Source organism: Colossoma macropomum, unplaced genomic scaffold (genome assembly GCF_904425465.1).
Source record: "Colossoma macropomum unplaced genomic scaffold, Colossoma_macropomum, whole genome shotgun sequence".
In the NCBI taxonomy this organism is placed as follows: Eukaryota; Metazoa; Chordata; class Actinopteri; order Characiformes; family Serrasalmidae; genus Colossoma; species Colossoma macropomum.
Genome location: NW_023494802.1, coordinates 6,215,895 through 6,227,414, shown reverse-complemented (window position 1 = coordinate 6,227,414; position 11,520 = coordinate 6,215,895). Strand labels below are relative to the sequence as shown.

The following is an 11,520-nucleotide window of genomic DNA, read 5'->3' as shown; positions in this document are numbered from 1 at the left end:
CAGACTCAAATTTCTTTACAGTGGTGGTGATAGGAACCAGGGGTCGCATACAAATATAGCCATTTTATTAACTATCCAAATCCATCAGTGAACCTGCACGTGACTCCTGAGTTTTTATGTGTAATGTTGATGATGGTAAAATAGCAGCAGATCTGAAAAGTTTTCTTTGGGGACTATTTTGCCCTGCAATGCTCTGCATGTACCCCGCCATGAATGGATTAAAATACGATTAAAACTCAAGTAAAACAGTGTCTCAGACATCAGGCTGTGTGTTCATAAACATTTCTCGTAATAACTTTCTGTGATGGAGCTTTTAGAGGCATTAAACTCTTCAGTCGTCTAGTTCCTATCACCACCACTATGAATGATTCTGAGTTGTTAAGTGTTGACATGTTAACCATTTAATTATGCAGACCATTTTGACAAATTGGTGGAGTTTCTCATTGACATGTAATTTGACCGGGGTGTTAAAACTTTTGCACATACGTGACTAATCAGTATTATCATTTTAAAATACTCAGAAAATTATACACTAAAGCGCACTTAAGTGTCGTAAAAATTAAATGTTAATTTGATTAAACTTTAAAGTAAGAAGAAAACTCCCAAATCCCAAGTCAAACCACCAAATCTTTTCTATAAATTCATCTAAATTATACTTAAGGTATATGAAACTGGGTAAATATAACTAGTTAGGCTTTGTTTGGCGATGTTAGAAGCGCAAGGTGCTTTATTTTTCCACTTCAGAGCGCCTGCCCTGCATTGACGATAAGAAAGTTCACGAAGGTCAGAAAAAAAGAAGGAAAAAAACAAACAGCATCTATCTGTCCATCTCTCTAAAAACCAGGATCGATAAAAGCCAAAGAAGACAAACAATCTGCAGCCTTTTGTCTTGAAACAGTACAAATTAGCACATTTTATTTACAATATAATGCTGTCTTTCAAAAACACGTGAAAAATAGGGAATAGAAAATTACAGCGGGTCGCGTTTGGAGACCACCCACGTCACCAAAAGCACAAACCGTCTGCATTGAAGAGATTATTCAACGATCTAGATAGAAGAACTGTAGCTATAAAGGCCCACATTGACCTTCCTTGAACCAGCAAGGTAGGAAATGTGAATTAAATAGGAGTCTCTGTTTTTGCGCGAGAATGTTGCTCTGTTGCCCTCCCGCCCCCTTCCCCTCCTCTTTTTGCCCCTCCTCGCGCCTTTTGAACAGGAGATGACGTATCGTACATAAGAATATATATCGGCTCTGAGAGAAGTCCGTGCTTCAGTTGTAAGTCCTCTCATGATGCGGTGGTCCCACATAACCTGCTGGAGGTCAGCATGTCCTTAAGATCACTGTCCGGCTTGCCTGCCACCATGAAGGGCCACGTCTGAGGAAAACAACAATAAAAAAACTGAGATTATTTACCATTAACTCAGTAAGCCGTTCAATTCCAGGCCTACTGTTCACTTTTTTTTATTATTAAGGCTTATTATTCAGTAACTACAGTAACTACTTGAATAAAACTGTGAAATTAATACAATCATTAGTCATAAATATTAATTAAATATACTGATAAAAAGCTGTCGCATCATTAAAACCTCTTTTATCATTATCACGATAGATTATGATGTTATAAATTATGAGGAGTGAGGAAGGAAAATCTGCACTCACTGAAGGGTCCTTAAGGGTCCTTAGGTTGAGTTTAAAGGGTTAATGCTCTTACCTTAAATTTTAAATGTTATGTTTTCTGAGCTTGCCTGAACACAAAGCTAAAGAAATTTGTCAAATTGCTGAAGTCATGTGGATAAAAAATTGAACTGATTTTAAACGAAACAATAGAAACAAAAATGTAAATATAAGTGTTAAAAAAGTAAATATAATATATATATATATATATATATATATATATATATATATATATAATTTATATATATATATATATATAATTTATGTACAGTCAAATTTTGATTATATAAATATATATAAAATCTAAAGGGTACTGTTTGGAACCAATCCAAGGCATGATTAGAACTATAAATATACAGCTTCAGACGTTACACTTCAGACCAATCAGAACAAGCTCTGCGACCTTTTAACATTTTAACGTATTATTCCAAATTAACAGGTCAAGGATGCACATTTCAACTAAAGAGACAACGGAAAATATATCGTTCAAATAAGTAAATGAATAAATAAATACATAAATACACAAATAAATAAGTTGTATTCTCGACATTTTGCTTTTTCCTCCACTCTGATTCTCCAGTGTTGTTCTTTTAACAGCCTAGATTTTCAAGGAAGCTTAGAAACTTATTAAGCTAAAGCTATGAATAAACTGTCCAGTATGTCCACTTTTTTGGACAGAGCAGAGAAGCGGGTGCAGCATCTCTGATTCGCACTGTGAAGCTTTCAGTCTTTCACTGTGATAAAATAGGCCTACATGTGCTCAAAACAAAAACGGCTCAAATGCATCAGTTCGAGCACATAAATCACATATTCTCCATCTTTTTCTTTCGCTGTTTAAACATAACGGACGGAGATCATTTGCTGAGAAAAACTAACAAAAACGGAGAAAACTGGTTGAAAACTGTGCGCACTGCTGTAGGTCTACTGTAAAGGCCATGAGCGCGTGAAAACAGCAGAACTCCATGCACTTTAAACACTAAATACACAGTTTTGCTCTTTAGTCATTGTTTTGCTATCCAGTGTAGACCAGAGCAGGATGGGTTCCTCTTTTGAGTCTTGGTTCCTCTCACGGGTTCTTCCTCTTGCTCTTGGGGAGTTTTTCCTCGCCACTGTAGCCACTGGCGAAGCTCATGAGGGCTTGGACCCGGATTTTTTCCTGTGAAGCTGCTTTGCAACAACGTCTGTTGTAAAAAGCGCTATATAAATAAACTTTGACTTGACTTGAGTTTTAAAAATTCTTAATCATCTAACAAGCTGCTAACAAGCATCAGCACCGAGTTCACTTTTCCAGATCTCATTCTGCACCAACGACCAGCTCAACACAGTAGCGCGCTTCTCTGCGCAAAATGCGCTAAAACTCTAAAAACTCTGAAAACACGTTCCATAATGAAAAGCATCCGATCAAAGAACCTGCAACAGTTTTCTCCTAATGTAAACACTGTCAGCAAAACACCAACGAAACACCAACACCACAGTGCTCGCGTTATTTACCCTAATCTCTGCACCAGCGAAGAATTTTGTGCGCAATGTGATCTCGCTGTTTGTTGATAGTGTTAGCACAATATGTTCTTCTTTTAGTTCCAAAGGAAAACAAAAAGCCGCTTCTGCACTGCATGAAGAGCAGATATGCAGCAGGAACAAATATAAAGAGATGGTAGCAACACTGTACTGTACTGTACAGCGAAACTGACGTAGTGTATGTCCTAAAAACTGCCCACTGTGATGATTACAGTAATGCTGGTTGCCCACCAAGTTTACTCCATTTGGCCACATGCTTAATCAACACCACGCCTTCCGCCCTCTCTCACTGTACACTGAGGAAAGAACGTGTTTACATGCCAGTGTCCGTCTTCACAAAGCGTGAGTAGTAGTGCTGATTTAGGACCAGATTCATGATCTTACTGACAGAGTTTTAAATCACAAGCTCTGTGAATGAGAGTCCTGGTCTTTATTTGCTAATGTTCTTCTCTGCCCAGATATGTAGACAGAGATTATAGACTTTAGCTCTCCATCAGAAAAAAGCTGCTTCTTCAAGGGTTCTTAGTGAAGAAAATGGTTCTGTATAGAACCGTGACCACTCAAAGAACCCTTTGAATGATTAAAGGTCCTTCAGTTTGATAAAGAACGTGTTGTATATGGTTCCATATAGCACCAGAAAGGGTTCAGCTATTGTTACCATGTCGAGCTGAAGAGCCCTATTGGGCGCTATATAGAACTCTTTGAATGATTAAAGGTCCTTCAGTTTGATAAAGAACGTGTTGTATATGGTTCCATATAGCACCAGAAAGGGTTCAGCTATTGTTACCATGTCGAGCTGAAGAGCCCTATTGGGCGCTATATAGAACTCTTTTCAAAAAGGTTTTATATCGAACCATCTAGTCTGAAGAATCCTTTCAGGATGCAAAGAACCATTTAATGATGCAGAGGGTTCTTTGAGTGTTCATGGTTCTATATAGCACCATTTATTTACTACGGAACCATTGAATAACCATCTTTTTAAAGAGTGTACAGAAAAATGAATGATTAAAGGGATCTTTGCATCGTGAAAGAATTCTTCAGACTGATGGAGAATGTGCTGTATATGGTTCTACATAGAACCTTTTTGAAAAGGGTTCTATATAGCGCCCAAAGGGGCTCTTCGGCTTGACATATAGAACCATTTATTAAATAACCCTTGAAAAATCGTTTTTGAGAGTGTAGGAATTAATAATATAATATAATGCACGTGAATGACAAGTAGTTTGCTTCACGTGCAGCCTTTCCATTTCAGGTATACACGGGTCAGAAATGAGCTGTGATTGGTATGCGTAACTTCAGTCAGCAGTCTGTCTCTAAAAACATAAACAATGTATTTCATTATTGTATCTGTGACGTAACAAGTCGAATTCATATTTTCGCTTTTGAAATAATTTCTACCAGCATCTGCAAACTGAACTGCAGAAATGCACTGTTTGCGGACGGTTGAGCTTAACAAAAGTGTGTTCACTGAAGGCATTTTGTGTAAAATAAAGCTCGTAATTGGGTCCACATGTTGCTGCTGAACGAAAAAAGAAATTAAAAGATTCATAAAAACAAAATGAGCCCGGATGTAAACCATGTTTCACACACTGTGTTTAAAAACACACGAGCCCATCAGTGACCCCTGAACCAATAAGATGTGTGTGATAATGCGTGTTTGCGTGCTTCTGTTTCTCGTCGTACCAGGTTGACCGGATGGACGTAGCCGTTCTCGTGCTTGTCGCTCGCGAGGATCTGCCGCAGGTGCGCGATGTAGCTCGCCGCGAGCCTCAGCGTGTCCAGCTTGGACAGTTTGGTGTCCGGCGGCACCCAGGGCAGCGTGGTCTTCAGCCGCGAGAACGCCTTGCTCAGCACGCGCATACGCGCCCTCTCGCGCGCGTTAGCCGCGTTCCTCTGGACCTGCTTCCCCTCGTGCGCGGCCGCAGCCGCCGCCACCACAGCGCCATCGCCTCTGCGCGAGGCGGCCGTCTTACGCCGTCTGGTAGCGCACGTGCGCGCAGGGCCACCGTCGCCCGCGCTGCTCTCCTCCGCGCTCTCGTTTGACGCGCCCTGGTCCGCTTTACCGGCGCCGATCCGCAGCAGACCGTCCAGCAGATCCGCCTCGTGGAAATCGTCCGCGTCGCTGATGGAGCCCGTGGACATGACCGGCGCGCGCGAGCACACGAGAGAGAGAGATATCCTGTTCTACAACCCCTTTAGACACAATTTAAAGAGAGAGAGAGAGAGAGAGAGAGAGAGAGAGAGAGAGAAACGAGAAAGAGCGAGGAAAAACAGAATAAAAAGAAAGAGAAAATAAAATGCGCGTGTTTAAAAAGTAGTACTGATTAAAAAAAAGGCGCGCCGTGCGTCAGTTCTGGAGCGCTCGCGTCACCACAGAACGCGTGCACCATCGCAGGATTCCACATTCGTAGCCGTGCAGCGCGCGGACTGCTGGAACGCTTCGTTTATTTATGTCTGGTACTCGGTGGGCGGAGACACAAGTGCGTGTAATGCACATTTATTTTTCCCACCCGTTGTCCGATAAGCCCCGGGCTACTGTGCTCTGATTGGCTGCTGCTTTACAGTATAAATCAGGTACAAAAAAGAAAATCTATAGCAAGGAACTTACTTCAGTTCCTTAAAGAACCTGTTAGAGAACCACGACGTTCAGTACATATAGCTTCCATTAGGAAGTGACGTTTATTACACTCCCAGAAATAAAGGTGCTAAACTGTCATATATATCAGTACATATCAGTATCTTTAGTCTGGGAACATAATTGTTCCATAATCCATTGAAATGATCTTTTTTAAGTTGTATTGACTCCACACACCCCGTCTCACCTCCAGGCCTTTTATTTTATTGTTCTGTTTTAAAACATTAGATTATAAAATGATACAAATACATATTTTTACATGGGAAACACGTATTTAAGGTTCACAACTGAACATTAAAACCACTGTTGTACGTTTGAGGGAAGATTTACATTGTTTATACCTTGATGAATGAAAAATATACCTGCACAGAACCTTTATTTGAGTGTAATTGATATTCTTCTCTTGTTAGGATTTTTGTAAAATCAAATGCTAAAGGCCCAAAGTGAGAGCTGTGAATAGCAGAAATTGAAGCAACAGAACAATTAATTACTTTTCTCACTGTGGTAGAAGTGAAAGTATGAAATTACAAATCTGTAACAGTGCTGCTGATGGACCTCAGTAAATCTAGACAGTCTGTGAATATGGACTGCTGACCAATCGTAGCGCCACTGGTCGGGGTGGGGCTTGCCTCAATATGGGTGGAGAAAAATGTTCTGCTTGGAACTCGGAGATGAACAGATGCAGAAATTTTTGCTGAAGAAAAACAAACAAACAAACAAACAGACAAACAAACAAACCACTGGGAACCCTAACCTCAAAGGAATTCAGCCCTTTCTGATAATTCAATAACTATACATCAACAAGTAACATAAGTATCACAGAGATATAGTAATATATACAGATATCAAATGGTAATATTATACCCTTAATTAATAAAGGAAAGAAAATAACGTCGCTCTCGTTTTTAATCATAACCATAAATGCTCCAAATTCGCTGTGCCATCTGTATAAACACATCATTATAAATGATGAAGACTTCTGGAGAGAGTCGGTGGTGAGAATGATTCATTCTCCTAATGCAGCCTCTCCATGAAACTTTCATAAACACACCACTCTTTAAATACTGATGAAATGCAGAAGAAATGACCATTTATTGAGGAATAAATCAATAATAATTCATTTTTATGATGTTTGTGGCCAAAAAAATCATAAAGTGAACAAAGCGTAGATAAAAAGAATAAACATTTAAAATATTAGGAAATAATTTCTCTTTCAAGAATTTCCATTAAATGACAAGAAATTGAGAATAAGAGCTATGAGTTATACTACACGTTTATTTTTTGTAGTCTGTTCAACAACAACAACAATAACAATAATAATAGTGTTGTAGTAGTATAATAGAGGTAGACTTATAATGCATTATTATTATTATTATTATTATTATTATTATCATTATTATCGTTTGATCAAATAACACCTTATGAATCAGGTTCTATTTATAGTAATATGTAAATAATACTTCATCTTTTCCATATTTGTGTGTTTACAGGTTCAGTGTAAATTCAGTGTGTGTAGCTGCTGCTCCTCCGAATCCTCGCAGGTGGCAGGTGTCGCGCGCCTCACTCCACCCGAAGCACCGTTTTGTTCGCGCGCTGTAGGTACTGGGCTTTAACCGCGCGCGCTCACATGACCCTGCTGGCGCCACCGGACACTCGAACGTAATAGATACACTAACCACAACTCCCCAATACTAAACACCCCCAGCACTCCCGCGCGAGCCAAAACATCCCGAGCCGCGCGGCTCTAAGGCCTAAGAGCTGCAGCTCCACGGTGATGATTGCTACGATACACGTGTGTGTGTGTGTGTGTGTGTGTGTGTTCGCGCGCGCTTACAGGAGATCCGTGATAGTCCTCCAGAGATCTGACCCTTGACCCCTGACATCTCGGACTTCCGGTGTCTCTAAATCAGCGGCTCTTCTCTCCATCAAAACACTCCAAACACTCCTAATCCGGACACAGAGAGTCTGCAGCTCTTCCCCAACACACACACACACACACACACACACACACACACACACACACACACACACAGAGAGAGAGAGAGAGAGAGAGAGCTCATTAGTGAGTCATTGCAACTCTATATGCCATCAGAGGAATACAGAGGGTTCCCACCACCAAACTGCTGACTTCTGCTAAATTAATATGCAGATTTCACCTGTAAGTAAATACAGAATTCTCAGTCTGCTACATTACGACTTCAAGTTTCAACTTGAGTAAATACTCAACTCATCAATGTCCATATCTGACATGATCAATTTCCTACATATATATAGTGTTGTGCAAAAGTCATGGGCACCTAAGCATATTTTTAGAAACTATTTATCTTGGCAGTACATGTATTTGTGCTTGTAAAACCATCATATTCCACTAAAAAGAAGTAAAACTAGAAGAAAAATAAGCATAAAGTAGTTATGTATGATATTTTATGTAGTGAGAATAACTAACTTTGGTTCTGGACATCTCGTAGACGCCTCCAACCATTGCATAGATTTGTTAAGTTCCATCAGCAACACACCTGATTTAGCATAACATAGCACTGATTAGCAAAACCAGGTTTGATGATGACTACAGAGCTGCCACAAGGAGATGGACATGTTTAAACTAACTCATTAACATACATAAAATCAACACATTGTATTTATTCTAGTATTAGTGTTTTCTGAACAAATAAACACTAAAGTAGTACCATATATAAACATCAAATTATAACAATGTATCTTTACATAAAAAAAAAGAAAATATCTTGTATATGTATATCTGAAGAAATATGCCAAATTGATTAAAACACATAGCTTAAAACGTGAGTTGGTATCATGTTAAGTTTTTGATTTCTAACAAAACAATAGAAAACCTAAATTTGGTTGTGAATAAAAGAATGACAATTACAACTAATGAGTTTAGAAGTGTACTATTAATAGGAAAGTAGATAAAAATTATGAATAGCTTTGACATCAGGCTGAAATTCATAGTTCAGAATACAAAACTTAACATTACTAGGGGTGTGGCTTCTGAAGCCTGTAATTATGCAGAAATATTCCAATTTTGGGAACGTGTTTTTTAAATTGAGCAACTGCTTGGCTTGTTTTACTTTTTAAACAATGAGCCTTTGGATGTAAGATGTCATGAGATTAAAAAAAAACATTTGTGGAATTGATGGCATCACATATTTAAATGCTATTTAGGGGTTTTATTGGAAGCTTTTAATAGCTAGTAACCAAGACACCTCACGTGTTTGCTGAAGCTACCACTTTGTTGCATGTAGGACTATTTTTGTTAAAGCACAATTTTGAGAAAAAACTACACATCAGGTAAAAACAACAGCTATCAGTAAAACTGCCCTTTTCTGTTAAAGTAGATGCTTCTTTGCCACATAGAGCAATGAAACACACCAGACTCACTGATGAGTCAGTTAGTCTGGTTTGCGAGACTGTGTTGTTCAAGCGACCCTGAAAAGTTTCACATTCACTGTACAGCTCTACTAAGAATACCAAGATTGTAGTGCTCCATTTTGGACACAATGAATAACAACCAATCACCAACACAAATACGTTATATATCTAAAGCTTTGAATGTTTCTTCTGAAATCAAGAATATTAATAGGACGTAACAGTCTTTGCTCTTCTGGGAAGGCTTTACACTAGATATTAGCAAAAGGATTTGACTGCATTCAGCCACAAGAGCATTAGTGAGGTCAGGTATAGATGTTGGGTAATTAGTTCTAAATCACTCCAACTCATCCCAAAGGTATTGGTTGGAGCTCCAGAGCACGGAGCTCCACTCTCCCCAGTAAAATGCTGGAGGCTTTGCACCCCTTTAGCCTATGCTTGGCATTGGGATTATACAATAAGGCAGCACAGGAGCACCTTAAGGTAAATTAATTCTAATTAGAGGGGTGGTCTGGATTTTTTGGCCATATAGTCTAAGTGGAGCAGCTCTTTTGAATCAACAATTATGGTGGACTTTCAATAAACATATACATAATGTGTATGGAAATATAAGGGTGATATGATCTATTTACTGTGTGGTTCTAAAAGAACTCAGATATTAATTCACTGGCAGGTACGTAAAATGTGGAAGCAGAACCACGTGAGAAATGCCTGGACACACCTGCCTTGTCACAGACCCACAGGGATGTGAAACAATTGTGGATATGAAATGTCAGAAGAAAAATTGTGAGAGAGGGTCAAACTGTAAAGCTATTTTATTAAAGTGATCTCTCTTTCCTTCTCTTTCTCTCTCCTCACTCTCTCACACGCTCTCTCTGTCTCGTGGGTGGGCTAGTCGAAGGAAAATAAAAAGGGATGTAAGATTGATAGTCCCTTTCTGTGTTATATAGATAGCTTAAAATAGCCCCTGTATTCCTGAAGCACAAATCCAGTCACAGCTCTCTCTCTCTCTCTCTCTCTCTCTCATCTACAAATCCTTAAATAGCTTTTATAGTTCAAAAGCAGTCAGATCAACACTGTATGAAAGTCTCATATTTCATGCACAGTTGCATAGTGTGCATAAACATACACTGTTAGAAATAAAGGTTCTGTGCAGGTATAGTTTTTGTTCATCAAGGTACAAACAATGTAAATGTATCCTTGAAGGTACAACAGTGTTTTTTAGGCCCAATTATGTACCTTAAATAAGTTTTTCCCAGGTGAAAAGAACATATTTGTATTTTTTCATAACCTAATGTTTTAAAACAGAACAATAAAATAAAAGCCTGGAGATGAGACGGGGTGTGTAAGGTCAATACAACTTAGAAAATATAATTTCAATGGATTATGATACAATTATGTTGCCTGACTAAAGGTACTGCGATGTACCCTTGAGGGTACCACCCCAGTGACAAGAGGGGTACTGCCCCAGTGACAGTTTAGTACCTTTATTTCTGAGTGTACATGTAGCCAGGGTTAGAGAGGATACTTTAAAAATGTATTCTGATTACTGTTTATCTGTTAAATGTAATCTTTAATATAATAACTTATTTTAACACAATCTGTCTTTAACATACAAAGCATAAAGGCAAAAAGTACTTTTGATACCTAAAGCTCTCTACATGGGGTGCTATTAGCACTCATTCAGTTAGTGTGTGCGTTATTAAAAGAGAGGAAAACTGGCTCCTTCAAAAAAGGATCAACTGCAATATTCACTAAAGGATTCACTTGTTTGCAATATATAAAGTACAGAATACACTACTTGAACATCTTACCAGCTTCAAATGTCTATTTCAGACACAACTGTAGTAGGTGGTATTAAACCTAGTGTGGGAAAGTTAATGTACAGCACTGTTGGCTTGTTGGTAACATAACAAGGCACATCCCATAGATCCACTAGCAGAAATATGCATTGCTGTAACACTGATAGTCAGAGAAACCAGAAGAATAGAATACAGTATATCCTGAATATGTGACACTATTACGTGTATTCCGTATGTGACACCAATCATCACGTGTTCTGTTACTACCCAAGTCTGCAGGTTTGTCTGTTCTAACTGTATATTACAACACAAATGTAATGTGAATGTACAGAAATGCTTAACAACTGTGTTAAATGCACTGTTGGAGTTGGACTAGTTTTACCAGAGAAGGTTGTGTAATATAATTTGTTGAGATTTGACTGGCAGATTAGTATAGGATAAAGTATCTGTTACTTTCCTCAAAATCCCACAGATAGTTGAGAGTTTAAGGTCATAGTCATTG

At 38.7% G+C, this 11,520-nt stretch overlaps 1 protein-coding gene across 1 annotated transcript; it reads right to left on the bottom strand.

The window, feature by feature from the left end:
* Positions 1–529: 529 nt before the first annotated feature.
* Positions 530–5,599, bottom strand: tcf21 (transcription factor 21). The gene is made up of 2 exons (XM_036591508.1): positions 4,878–5,599; positions 530–1,377 (listed from the first exon to the last, which is right to left on the bottom strand). Exons 1-2 carry the CDS (start codon positions 5,334–5,336, stop codon positions 1,288–1,290), a joined length of 549 nt encoding a protein of 182 aa, XP_036447401.1. The 5' UTR covers positions 5,337–5,599; the 3' UTR covers positions 530–1,287.
* Between the last annotated feature and the right edge of the window lie 5,921 nt (positions 5,600–11,520).

Coding starts and splice junctions, on each gene's coding strand:
- tcf21 (XM_036591508.1), bottom strand. CDS start 5,336: ATGTCCACGGGCTCCATCAGCGACGCGGACGATTTCCACGAGGCGGAT. Junction 1,378..4,877: donor ACGTCCATCCGGTCAACCTG/GTACGACGAGAA, acceptor TGTTTTCCTCAG/ACGTGGCCCTTCATGGTGGC.